The following is a 14,084-nucleotide window of genomic DNA, read 5'->3' as shown; positions in this document are numbered from 1 at the left end:
GTGTTTGTCTGTTTTGCCTGCAGATACAGATGTGCACTCCCTGCATGCCTGGTCCTGGGGGGGGGGCAGAATAGGGTGTTAGACCCTGAGACTGGAGTGGCAATTATGAACCACCATAATTATGGGTACAGGAAGCTGAACTCAGGTCCTCTACAAGAGCAGCCAAAAGATGTTAATATTGGAGCTGTCGCTCCACCCCCCCATTTGTCGTTTGAAAAAGAGAACCAATTCATTCATTCAACCAGAAGTATAATGTGAGCATGTCTAATGCTATTATTCTGAGGCTTTTTTCCCCTGAAACATTTGGAGGATGCTACATGCTTGGCAATGTCCCTAATTCTCCCAGCAGTTTTGTTCTAACTGACATTATACCAGTTCACCATGACACCCCTTTCTATTTAAGTTATTTTGCTGTTAACATAGTTCTCTCCTAAGTAGACTGTGTGCTCCTTACAAACTGGGTGCAGTATGTCATTACATGTTACTCCAAGTCCTGATCATGTTAGGAATGAAATACACAATAAATCCAAATAGCTCTGATGACTGAATACTGGTCTTTTTCACTGAATAAAACAATGACAAGTATCTCTGACATAGATTTACTTTAACTCTCACTATACAATACTCCAGATGAGGCCCACATTCCCATCGTCTGTGCTTCCTAAGAGCTCTTCCTTAGTCCCGTTCCAGCTCCTATAGAACCTGCCACGTGGTGTATAAGAAGAGATCCAATTACAATTCTGTTTGTAGCCTGCCTTCCCACCGCCTGTGAAATAAACAATCTCTTGTTATAAAAGGCGCATCAGAGCCAAACCCACGACTCTGCTCAGCTTGACTCTGACTCTGTAGTCACAGCAGACTCCGCATTTCTTACCCTGGTAGCTTTCATTTCTCTGCATTCACTCTCCTGTGTCTGGTAGACTCCTCCATCCTTACAGAGCTGGTTCTAAAGGTCACTTTCTTCCACAAAGACTGGGAATCACTGTGTCCCTAGTTGTATAGTTATCTAATTAGTGTTTTACACACTGAGCTACCGTTGTCTGTCTCTTGCAGATCGTGAGATCTCAGAGAGCAGGAAACCAGTCTGACTCCAACTTATCCTTAAGGTGGATGGGTGGGTCATCATCAAAACCCAGTAAATGCTGTTAAATGTGAGAAAGCTCCATTTCCATATCACCCATCCTAGGCACCACCTTCCTGCCGTACCACGCCATTCTTCTGAGAGGATGAAGGCTATCTGTCAAGGCTGAACATCCCTTGCTCCTCTCTGCAGTGTCTGTGTGCTGAACACCCCTCCCCTTCGATGGCCATGGCCACAGTATCGTGTATTTGCCATTTCATGGAGCTAGTGGTGCTGAAAAATTTGATGACAGGGATCCCTTCTATGATGAAGTAAGTATATCAGAAACCTTGGTTGGAATTAGGGGGGTATTTGGGTCAATACAATTTTTCTCTTATTTTTCTTATTTATTCTGTATTTAAATTTAATTTTTATTAAATTTATTAAATATTTATTTAGGTTTCATAGTAATAAAATTTCGGTAGATTACAATCCTTGTAGGTTTTTTTTTGTTTTTTGTTTTTTTTTACCTTAAGCAAACTGGGCATGAGGGGAAATAATTCTGGTCTGCCCAGAGAGACCACATACTGGCATACTGGTACTGTATTGACACTTCACATGAAAGCTTGACTTTCTTGTTTCCTAGAGGAGGAACCTACCTTCAGCTTCCATCGGAACCAGTTGATTTTTCCTTCAGCGAAAATTTTTGTTTTTTTTATTTACGTGGAAGAAAGCATAAGGGGTAAGGAGATGTCGACTAAATGGACAAGGAAGTGCCTTGGCACTTAGGACAAAGTGTCTTGTCATACCACCAGTAAATTCCCTCTCTCTCTCTCTCTCTCTCTCTCTCTCTCTCTCTCTCTCTCTCTCTCTGTGTGTGTGTGTGTGTGTGTAGGTGTTGTTTGGATCTCTTCACCTTATTTTTTGAGCCAGGGTCTCTCCCTGAACCCAGAGTTCAGTGATTAGTCAGACCAATTGGCCGGTAGTCCCAGGAGTCGCCTCTCTCAGAGACCCCCTCCCTGGTTGTTTTAAATGTGTGTACTGGAGATCTAAACCCAGGTCCTCGCGATTACATGACAAACACCTCACCGACTGGGAAATCTTACCACTGCGGAAACTCCGTTTTCAAAGCAATTTCGTGCAAGCGGAGCAAAAGCTAGGTTTTCTTTGAACAGAACTACAGATCCTGACACCACCAACCCCACCGCAAAAGAGTGGCATGGTACACCGAGGGACCCGAGTGTCCACACAGAACACAGGTCGGCAAAGGGATTGCACTTGTTCATACTGAGGAAGACTTGACAGTTAGGGCAAAGATCTCACTGTGTAGCTGCGTGTGTCACTGTATGGAGTACAAGTCTATGGACTTAGCCCCACCGAGTGGGTCGAGAGACAAAGCCAAAGATGTAAGTAGTAAAAACGGATATTTCAGTCACAGTTTCACATAGGCAAACGGAGAATTAAATGCTTGAGAGGTGAAAGCAAAGGAAGGGCCAAGGAAGTCTACTAAAATTTCCCACGGAGTTAACTTGCTTTCCTGGGCACACACTGTCACCCAGAATCGGGTGTAGCTTCCGGCTAGGTGTCCTGCGGTCCCCTATCCTCCTGGCAGGTCTAGGCCCAGCGCAGGGTCGGGCAGCAGCCCCCCAGGGGTCTGGACATCCCCCCAGCGGGTCGCACACTGTTGCCCTAGCTGCGGTCTTGGCAGCTCTCCGAAGTCCCCGGGCTGGGAGTGAGCTGGGTGGGGGGCGGGGCGTTGCTCCGACGCTAGCCGCGGGTCCCTGGCAGCCGGCCGCCACGTCAAGGTTTGTTTAATAATGGACGGGGTATTTATGGCCTGGCCCGCGGGCGGCGGCTGGGAAGCTTGAACAGCGGGCCGGCCAGTGGATGAGGCGTGGCGCCTGCGGCTCAGAGCGCCTCCCCCCTCGGTTTCCCGAACCCTGCCAGGTCCGACCCGAGGGGGAGGATGGACACTCCAGCCGCGTTCTGAGCCTGCGCAGAAAATAACACCCTTGCGGCCACAACACCCCACCGTCCTACCCAGGCCACCCCCTCGTCCCTTCTACCACTCGATCTCCCGGAGTCGGAGGCGCGGAAAAGCGCGCGCGATGGCGGACAACGTGAGGAAGCTGGCCAAAAGCGACTCTTTTCGAGGGCTGCAGGATAGAGTCTCCTTCTGGGTGCAGGACTACAACGTGAGTCCGGGCGGGACACCCCAGGGCTCTCACTGCCTAGTTTCCCCGCACAGCCTCGATCGGGGCTGACGTCCAGGAGGTCACTTCACAAAGTCGCCGCTCTTGATACCCTAACAGGCATCTCAGACTCCTACTTAGATCAAAGAAGGAAGTCCTACGTCTATGGGAACCCTTCACCTGGGGAGGGATGACTCCAGGCGGCCGCAGAGCATTGGCCTGTGTTCGGTAACCGTGGACGCCGGAGGCCCTAGCAACAGAAGGAACAAGTCGGGCTGCCAGTTCCCCTTTCCCTCCCCCGCCCCCCGCCCATTCTCTCTGCCTGCTTTGGAATTATTTTCTCCTGTACCCTTTCCACTCCCTGCGGGGTTTCCTTTCTGTGAGGTTCTCAGTTTTCAGGACATCCAGTATCCTAATAGAGCGAACGTTTCTAAACCTACACCCGGGAACTATTATTATAGTAAAGGGGACATTTGTAAAAGTTGCGCCTTTTGCGTGCTGGCAACATGGCAGAAAGGTACCAGGGCGACTTCCAGGAGGTGTTGCCAAGGCATGTCACCAGCATTCTGCCACCCCCAGAAGCACACTCCAATTTTCACTAATCCCACTCCACCCTGGCTCCAACAGCTGCATGCTGAATTTGCCTCACATTCCATGAAAGTACCTTGAATAGGCAGGCGGCTCTGGGCTTTTCCTAGAGTCAGCAGGGAGAGGTGTGAGCTGGGACGACAGACATTGGCCTGACTTCTAGGTCTGAATGTGGCTACAATTAGCCAAGTAATGTTTGCCAGCCTCTCTGGGTTTCAGCACCTCAATCTGCTCCATAGTTGGGGTTTTAATTATTATTAAATAATAATTGACTAGTAATAATAGTTCTTATTATTACAATAATATGTAACGTTGCTTTGTGGATCTCAGATTTTTAAAATCTAGACCAGCTTGGTTTTTGAATTTACACCTGAATCCATCCCATATGTTGTTATGTGTAGTTTGGATTTGGGTCAGTTGCTAAGCAGGTACTTGTAATCCCCAAAGTGGTTTTGTTAGTAGCAAGAAATTTTGAATTAAACCTTAAGATGAATATTCACTGCAGCAAACTCTAGTTAAAATACTAGCTGTAGGAAACTACATTTACGGAAAAAAAAAAAAACCCTGTAAATTGTATTTGCTTTGGAAGCCTGATTTTGATGACTGATTTGGCTTAGTTAGAATTAAAAATTTTAAAAACGTCATGAATAATCCTTTCCAATTAAAGCCCCCTGGTGGAAATTTACTTTAAAACAAAATAAATGGTTTATATTAATCCTAAACACAACACATAATTTCAATTTTCTTCCAATTAATGATTTTTTTTGTGCTAATACCCATTTAGCTTTTCTTTTATTTCCCTCTTTTCCCCCCTTTCCTCCTCCTCTCCACCTTAGTGTAGGCGGTGCTGCACTTGAACCCACAGCCTGGTAGCTACCCTGTAAGACGGACTTCACCGTGTACTGTGCCTTGGCTTCTTTTTATCCATGTGTTCATCGTCCTCAATTTCAGTTACCTACAGTCAACTATGGTCTGAAAACACAAAACAAAACCAATTGCTATGTTTTAGACTGTGTGCGGGGGAGGGTGATAAAGTCTGTATTAGAGGTTAATTCATCTCTTGATGAAGCTTGTGCAGAGTATGTGTGAGCGCAATACTACCCACAGGTAGCGCTGCCTCAGTTTCCAAACACAGCTGATGGTCTTTAGAAATATCAGTCTATGCCCTAAAGCCTTTTTAATCCCAGTACTTGAGAGGCAGAGGCAGGTGGATCTCTGTGAGTTTGCAGCCAGTCAAGTCTACAGAGTGAGTTCCAGGACAGCCAGAGCTGTTGCACAGAGAAACCCTGTCTTGAAAAGCCAATATTATGATGTGTGTGTGTGTGTGTGTGTGTGTTGGTTTATGTTTAATCTTAAAGCACCTAGCAGTCTTCTGGGTCGTGAAAGAAACTACTCCCTGTTGATCTGGACACAATCTTTTTTAGGGCTGATGAGATGTTTCTTTAGGTAGGGTCACCTGCTGCCATGCCTTGTCCTGAGTTCCATCCGCAGGACCCACATGATGGAAGGAGAAGCTCGACTCCCACGAGTTGTCTTCTGACTTCCACATGTGTGCTGTGACATGTTTGCAGCTCCTACCCATACGCAATGTAACAGTGCTTACAACATTCTCCAGGAAAAGAATGTTTCCCAACAGTCCCCCAAAGAAACAAACACTAAAGCCGACAGCTGAGACAGCTAACAGCCCTGCCTCTCTTTGCCAAGCGGGTGCTACTGAGCTTAATGTGATCCTCTCAGGTACCTTTAAAGGACAGCTTGGTCTGAACACGTGACTTTCAGAAGGTGCTCACCATCTTTGTTCAGCTAGGAGCCAAGGCAAAAACTGAACTCAGCCAGCAAATGGTTACTGGCCAACAAATCAGGGGGGCCTGACAAGAATTTTTGCAAGGCATCTTTAAAAGAGCATGTTGTGTGCCTGTCTGTGCTTGGTGCTGGGAGTGGGAGCTACACATTTTTAATTTAAAAAGTTTGTTTTCTGTGTCTGAGTGTTTGGCCTGTGCACCGCTTGTGCAGTCCTGGCAGAGAACAGAAGAGGGCACCGGGTCCTCTGAAACCAGTTACTGATGGTTGTGCGGATCTCGCCCCATGAGTGCTGAGAACTGAACCAGGGTCCTCAGAGAGCAGCCAGTGCTCTCTGCTGCTGAGCTGTCTCGCCATCCCTAATGGAGTCGTGCCTTAAAGACAAGCCTCCCTCCGTAGAAGAGAAAGAACGTGTGCAAGGAGTAGGGAAGCCCGAGGGAACTGGTGGGGGCTGGGAAGAAGAGGCTGAGCAGTTGGAGAGTTGGGGCAGGTGTCAAAGAGCCACTGGGGGGCGGGGGGGGCAGTTCAGCCTTTGCTTGAGGGCCCAGAGGGAGACTCTGAAAGCACAATACAGGAAGAGGACCACTTGGGATTGGACTCCACACTGGTTGCTCTAGTTGTCTTGTGATGGGGAAAGTGCAATCTCTAGAAAGGTTTGGGGTTAAGTGATACTTGAAGCAAGAGAATTTATGAATAAATGAACCTGGCATATTTAGCAGACAAGATGAAAGACACCAAGAATGCCCCTTAAGGCTCCTGTGAGAGGGTACTGTTTAAATACCGGAAATTTACGGGGCAACAACTCTATAGTTGTATTGGTCAGTTCTGTAAAAGGCAAGGATCCCTTTATAAGCAGAGCTGAATTCTGATGACAATTACTCCTTGGAGTTGTAACACCTTATGTTACACCGCCTTCAGATCCAGCCCTGGACTGGATCCCTCCTTCCTCTGGGATACTCCATTTCCCCTCCAAGTCCTGTGGACTAGGGAGTTAACTTGAGTTAGATGACCTTAGCTTGGTTCTAAAGGCATGTGCTTGATAATTATAGCAGCAAACGGCAAATATGCTATCCTTTATAGTCTATCCTCAAGATAGGATAGATGACATCTACTTTGAGTCAGGGTCTTGCTATATATAGGCAGGGTTAGCCTCTAACTTGAAATCCCTCTGCCTCCTGAGTGCTGAGATTACAGACATGCAATTGCTTTTAAAGTAAGGTGATAGATAGTAGGACATCACAATTCAGAAACTTTGTTTTTTATTCTTTCTAACAAAAAGGATCTCCTGTAGCCCAGGCTGGCTTCAAACTTGATTCCGTAGCTAGAGACGAACTTGAATTCCTAATCTTCCTGCTTTCACCTCTCATGTACTGGGATTACATGTGTGAGCCATCATGCCCAGTTTACATGTGAAACTGAATAGGAATAGAATCAGGGATTTGTGCACGACAGGCAAGGATTCTCTCAGTGGACCCCCAGTCCCCAGAAAGATCAGTTATTTAATATATGAGACGGAGGGCAAGAGCTCTATTGTTATTCTCTTCCATTAAGGATGTGTTCACTAATAGTTGAAAACATGGTATTCAACATCAGCATACGAAAAGGAGATCTTACTGAGGCGTGTCTTCTGTTTGGTTTAGAATAGCATTTGTGGTTGAAAGAGAGGTCTGTCAGGGTTGCCATGGTGTGTTCAAACAGACTCCCTGACCACTGTAACCACTCAGTCAACAAACTAACACGTTCTTCATGGCACAATCTAAGCAGTAAACTTAGAAAGAACTTTATGCTTTTCTTTTTCTCTTTACTACCAGTTCAAGCTTCAGGAACAAACAAACACACGAATCTCAGAGTCTCAATGGGAAGGATACTTTTCTCTTGAAAAGTCACAGGGCAGCTCTTCATCTCTGGTTCAGTTCCCCTCGAGAGAGCACGGCTGGTGTCCGAGCATGCCCTCTGGAAGAGCTACAGGGGAAGGAAGCAAACTTGTACTGCTCTTAAATGACATATTTAAGATATCTTGTCCATCATCCTTTTGCCAGAAGCATGGCTGTGTATCAGTTGATAATGGGTCTCTCTGTTGAGAAAGACATCCCTGGGCAATTCTGGGGTTGTGTGAGTATCATAGTGTGTACTTACCCAAGCTGGATGATGCTATCAAACCACTGTCTTGTACATGGCTGTTAGTAACAGAAATGTCATATAACCATAGTTCTGTGACGCCAGCCTGACTGTCAGGCAGCTAAAGAGTGGCTGAGAGTATAAACACACTGTGGTATCATAGAGATCTGTTCTTACTTTCTTGGAGCTGCCCTCCTCTTTGCCTTCTTGGTCCTTCTTCCTTCCTTCCTTCCTTCCTTCCTTCCTTCCTTCCTTCCTTCCTTCCTTTCTTCCTTCCTTTCTTTTTTGCCATCATTTTGCTCTTTACTAGTTATCTTTTCTTCCTCAGTCCACTTGAGACACAAGATGGTCCCTGAGCCCTCTGCCCATCCTGTATCATTACTGTGATCTCATCTCTGTAGGTTTCCACTCTCCCATCCAAAGCCACACCCCCATTCCTGTCTCTCTTTAGCAGTCCGGATTCTACCTGGTTTTGGTAGTGTTGTGGTGTGAAGCACGCATGTCTCACATGCTGAGGTTGTGAGAAACCCAACTCAACCGTCCTTTCTTCGAATGGCCTGACTTTCCTTTCCCATAGGAAAGGCAGCCCACTGTCCCTTCCCCTTCCCTTCTTTCCCCTTCTCCTCCCCTCCCTGGCTCTCTTTTCCTCCTCCCCAGGGCCTGTTTTGTTTAGCCTCTAGCTTACTTCTCGCACAGAACACTTGGTATAGCCTGGGATGATCATTTATAGACTGTTTGCTTCCTCATTCTCCATCCTCTCCCCCCAGCTGCTGAGCTCACCCACTGCAGGCAACACGTTTCATTTAAAAGTAACTTTGGCATGGGGGGCATAGGAAGTCTGGGACTTATGAATAAATGAATCTGAAGACTCTGCTCTGCACAGGGTACATTCGATTCCCATCTTTTCTCTGCTTCTCAGATGATAGGGCTAATTGAATAATGTGATCCTATTGTAACTCAAGCCATCTTAAGCAGTGCTTTGTGTGGGGAGCTGGGCATGTTGTGACTTGTCTTGGGATATCCCGGTGAATATTTGTGTTGTGTACACAAATGCTCCTTTGGGCAGCAGACAAGGCATTGAAGCAGGTGGTGGGAAACCACAGACACACTTCTCATTGAGGATCTGTGCTGAGTTAGCACACAAAGTCAACTCCTTCCTAAATCCGAGGACACAGTATCTCATTTACATACTTTCCTAAAAGAATTCATCTTGCTGGTGGAGAGTAGGATTTGAATCCAGAGCTTCCTGATTCCTGGGCCCTCACTCCTGCACAGCACCTCACAGCTGCCTTTTGTTTATCGAAGGGCTGGGTAGTTTGTTTAGATTCTTTCTCTGAACACTTTGTATTCCCACAGTTTGAGATAGGAAATAGGCCCAGATGTTGGGTAACCAACATCTATGTAATTTACAGTCATGGGTTTATTGTTTGTTCATATACCCACCCTTGAAGTTGGAATCACTTCAAGGTCTAGCTATGAACATTAAATAAAGACCAAAACAGAATAATAACCAAGAGGCCTACATGACCTTCCATTCTCATCACTGAAAGGGTTCCACATTCAGTACGGCCATCTCTTTCCCACAAACTACCTAGTTGACTTAATTTCTTCTCAGACTTTAGAACCCTTCCCCGATTTTTCAAGACAGCAGCTTTTCAGTGGACTTGATGCCCCTTACACTCCCTGCCGTCATCCGCTAGTGGCCATGGGCCTCCTTTTGTCTTGCTCCCCCATAGCATCCTGCACCCAGCATAATACCGTCTGCTGTTAAAGGAGTTGTAGACTTGGCACATATAATATCAAGAGCTGAATGTTATGTCCAATATGATAAAGCAGATGAATGAGGAGACAATGTGCAGTGGGGTGTAGAGAGTCTCTTAGGTTCACAAGGGATTTTTTTTTTTAACTTTCAGGATTCTGAGTCGAATCATTGCTATGAAAGTAATTCCTCAAACCTCAGAGGGTTAAACACCCACAAACAACTTCCTCAGGCACTTCTCGTTAATCAAGTCAATAGCTTTGGGGGTCTTGTGGGTTCACACTTCCCCTCTTCCACAGGAGGGAATGCTTCCTCTGCATTTACCTGGTAGATCTGGAAATCTAGAAACAGGATTGCTCAAGAGATTTTTTTTTTCCTGCCAGGCCCAGTCATGGTGTATAGAACTGAGTTCAATCACAGAGTCGCCAAATGCCAGCTGTGTGTTCAGAGGAATAGATCTTGGGCAGAGAGCCTGGTAGCCCCTGGATTACACAGTGACGTCTATCTGCAGCCAGTTCCAGAAACAAGGAACTGTACAGATGTCTTCTGTTTGACTTTACAGACAAACTCCTGTGACGAAAACCTAAATTACTGCATTGGACTCATCGAACAAGTGGCCAAAGTGCAGGCGCAGCTCTTCGGGATCCTCACATTGACAGCCCAAGAAGGTGAGAGCAATTTCTGCCTCCCCACCCTTAAACCCTCTCCTTTTTTGTTTGTGCGAATGTGTGTGTGTGTCCACGTCCTCCGGCTGATCTGCCATGTCCATTCTCTTAGGAGGACATAATGAGGGTGTGGCAACGATCAAGAGTCGCCTTTTGCCTTTGCTGGAGACATCTTTCAGCTCTGTAAACATGGGAAAACTTATGGAAAACAGGGTCTCCATCGGACAGGTAAGGATGCACAAGGATGATGCGGCAGCATAAAACTGGAACTTTCAAGTTTGGAAAAGTGAGCAAACAGTGTTCTTACGTAGGCCTGGCACTGGTGACTTCCACGGGCAGTGGAACTTTCTAGATAGTTGGAATCCAGAGCGCAAGCATGACGCATACCAAAATTAAGACAGCAGTCCCATCATGTTTTCTGTTGCCACAACAAACTCCTGCAGGAGACAGCAATATGTTGGTGGGCGTATGTCCTGAAGGGAGTGAGCACATCCCTGGGAGCCAGGACATGGGGAGGGGCCAGGCTTGCTCATTCATAATAACTCTCTTGAGAACTAGCCCGGGTCTCGTGAGAACTCCCGGTTTTCCATGTTCTGATGGCTTCTCCCATCACACCCTACCTGTCACCTGGAAACGCCAGGGCCCAAACTTTCAATCCACATACTCTTGAGGAACACGGTGTAGCCATATTATATACAACGGCAGCCAGTAATTTTACTTCCAGATGTTTGAATGGCTTTGCAAAGACTTATAAAAATGGACGGAGTTCCCCAAAGCTACAGAGAAACGTAGTTAGAGTGGGCTGTTCTGAGCAGGAACCAGTAGTTGAACAGTTTCTGCTTAGGTGAGAACCAAACTGGACAGAAACCCCGGGGAGTTGTAGACTTTGATGTCTTCTTTTACGTACTGGCCACACGGGGACAATAAGTTTGCCAACTTAATGTTGCCATCCTGGTTTCTAAAGCATGGTAGTGATACAAAAACAAACAGGTTTGTAGCAAGCCTGGCACCTGGTAAGATTTCTCTTTACCTAAGGTGACAGTCGTCACTAGTACTTTTTGAGGACAAACACTGGCTAGAATTTTACTGTCTGTGGCTATTATTCTGGGTTAGGCGGTCTTTTTATTCTGGGAGTAGAGGTGACGTAGGATGATGTTTTAAAGTCTACACTTAAAATCGAGTTGTAATGTATATATAGTGAAGCCCACAGCAGATGAGTTTTGAACCAGGAACAAACACACAAAACTCATCCCTACACTGATCCACAAACTGCCACCTCTCTCCGAGCCTGCCTTGTGTCCCCTCCAGAGCAGCTGCTGAGGGTTCCTGCTGGAGAAGTTCACACCAATGAATGCAGCTTCTTTTGCTAAGTGCAGTGTTTTCATCATGTGTCCATGTCCACACTACTTTTTTTTCTTTCTTTCCAGGACACGTATTTTAGAGACAAATCGAGAGAAGCTAGCTTTCAGGATCAGGACCAAGAGCAATTAGACTTTGACTCCAGCCCCGACAGTCAACAAAACCAGGTTCAAGACGAGTAAGAGGAATGCAAGTTATCTTTTTTTCAAACAGAATTATTTTAGAATTAATTACTTTTTAAGTTTGAAAAGAGAATAATGGGTCATGTAAAATGTAGGGATTTGCAAGTAAGTGTGTGTGTGTGTGTGTGTGTGTGTGTGTGTGTGTGTAAGGGAGGAAGGGGGAGATGGAGGGAGTAGAATGTGTGTGGGAACTTATGACTGAGCTGGGGCCTGGGCATCTGCATTCTATGATCCTTGGTACTTCACCTCCATCTCTGTTGCTCACTCAACAGCTCATGTTCTAGATAAATATCAGTAGATAACAGCCCGTTAGTCCAGTGACTATGTAGAAGGAGAAGGTCAGGAGGAGGGAAAGGTGGGATGAAGAGGAAGACTGAGAAAAAGAAACAGAGAAGGTAGAGCAGGGATGCCTGTATCAGCTACTTTTCTCGGTGCTGAGACAGAGGATCCGAGTTTAAGGGACACGGAGTTTATTTTGGAGAAATAAATTTCATCATGGCAGCTGTATCACGGGGCAGCTGCTCTCCTCACATCCAGTCAGGGGGCAGAGGGTGATGCATGCTAGGCTCAGCTCTCCTCCCTTGTTGTTCAGTCTGGTAGGCAGGCTTCTGCTTCAGACATCAGTTACCCCAATCCACATAATCCCTCACAGGCATGCCCATGAGCCTTATGACCCAGTTGTTTGTTTTTGTTTTTTTGTAAGACATAGACTATGGCTGACCGGGAACTCACAGAGATCTACCTACCTCTGCTTCCCAAGAGATAGAATTAATGGCATAGAGGCAAAAGCCACTACACATATGACTTACCTTCTAGATCTTGTCAAGACCACCATGTCTATTATCTCTTAGGAGAGCATCTATATTTTATTGGGAGAATTGTAAACTTAATCCATGTTTTTTAATAACTAGCTATTATATACATATATATACACATATGTAATATGGTATGCAATATATATGTATATATATGTAAAAGTTAGGCAAGGTCAGGCAACAGGAAAGAGTCAGATTAAGCTTCTGGAATCACTGCAAAGAAATTTCCGGCTTTCAGTCTGAAGGTAGGCAATTTATATGGAGCAGTTTATATGGGGTACCATTTGACAATCTTAATTTAAAAACCAACAAATAACACCAACACACACACACAAACACACAACCCCCTCATTCCTAGCATCCACTTCATTCCTACCGTGGATAGGGCAGTGAGAAAGGCAGGGATGGAATAGTTTGTGACTCTATCTTGTTCTCTGGTGGAATTTCCTTTTTTTTCTCCCTACGTGGAGAATCTTGCAATTTGCTCGATAGTAAAAACAATGCAAATTTCCTTCTCAAACGCATAGAAACAGAAATGTAAAGGTGGAAGTCTTGTTAGCTCACTCTGTCAACACGTTGACACACTATACTCCAGACACACTGTGTGTGCTTGCACCTACACACACATCTAGGCAGCAGTCACACAACTGCAGTAGCCAAATGCACACCCACAAAAGCTGAGTTCCTCTGAAGGACTCGAATGTGTTTCATGTTAGCTGATCCTTCTGTTCACCACTTCGAGGTGAGATGGGCTTATCTCCTTTATCATAAACCCTCTTTGTGTAAAGTGTCTACTAAATTCCAAGAGCCATTTCCCTTCTGAGCTGGTTTGTCTCTTGTGGGATTCTTTTCTTGATCTATGCTTAGGCATCCCCAAAGGTGAGTCACTTGGGTCTTGTACTGTCCTGTGGTCTTTGTTGGCCTTGGTTCCTTCTGGGAGCTAGCGTCTTATGCTGCTGGGTTCTGAGTTGGGTCTTGTCTGGTTCAGTTTCCTGGCAACTGCTTCAGATGTTGAGAACCTTCTGGTTTCTCTAGTTATAAGGGAAAGCATTGAGGATTTGCTGCATTTTGATGTCCGCTAGCACAGATGGGGGACAGAATTCCCTGCTTCCCTTTGTTTGTTTGTTACATGGGTCTCACAACCACTCTAAAGGGGTGATAAGGACCAGGAATCTTGATTCTTAGCCAGTGTTCTGGTGCTGTGAAGAGACCATGAGAACTGCAACTCTTATCATCGAGAGCATTTAACTGGGGCTTGCTTACAGTTTCAGAGGTTTAGTCCATTGTCACCACAGTGGGAAGCATGGCAGTGTGCAGGCAGATGTGGTGCTGAGAAGCAGCTGGGGGTTCTATACCCAGATCTGCAGGCAGCAGGAAGAGAAAGACACTGGGGCTGGTTTTGGCTTTTCAAACCTCAAAGCCCATCCTAGTGACACACTTTCTCCACGAAGGCCATATCTATTCCAAATATATATATGGTTCCAGGACAGAAATTTGTAAGAATAGTGTCCCAAACACCAACCCATCCTTCCATGTCACGTGTTCC

The 14,084-nt window shown here is 45.8% G+C and overlaps 1 protein-coding gene across 1 annotated transcript in view; it reads left to right on the top strand.

Moving 5' to 3' along the window:
* The first annotated feature begins 2,917 nt into the window (after positions 1-2,917).
* Spata18 (spermatogenesis associated 18) overlaps positions 2,918-14,084 on the top strand; it is a 34,163-nt gene continuing 22,996 nt past the window's right edge. The window contains exons 1-4 of the mRNA XM_075943408.1: positions 2,918-3,255; positions 10,080-10,185; positions 10,295-10,410; positions 11,610-11,719. Of these exons, the coding sequence (XP_075799523.1) occupies positions 3,169-3,255; positions 10,080-10,185; positions 10,295-10,410; positions 11,610-11,719 (419 nt within the window). The 5' untranslated portion in view covers positions 2,918-3,168. The remainder of the gene's footprint in view (positions 3,256-10,079; positions 10,186-10,294; positions 10,411-11,609; positions 11,720-14,084) is intronic.

Source organism: Microtus pennsylvanicus, chromosome 12 (assembly GCF_037038515.1).
Source record: "Microtus pennsylvanicus isolate mMicPen1 chromosome 12, mMicPen1.hap1, whole genome shotgun sequence".
Taxonomy (NCBI): Eukaryota; Metazoa; Chordata; class Mammalia; order Rodentia; family Cricetidae; genus Microtus; species Microtus pennsylvanicus.
This window is presented reverse-complemented; position numbering and strand designations above follow the sequence as displayed.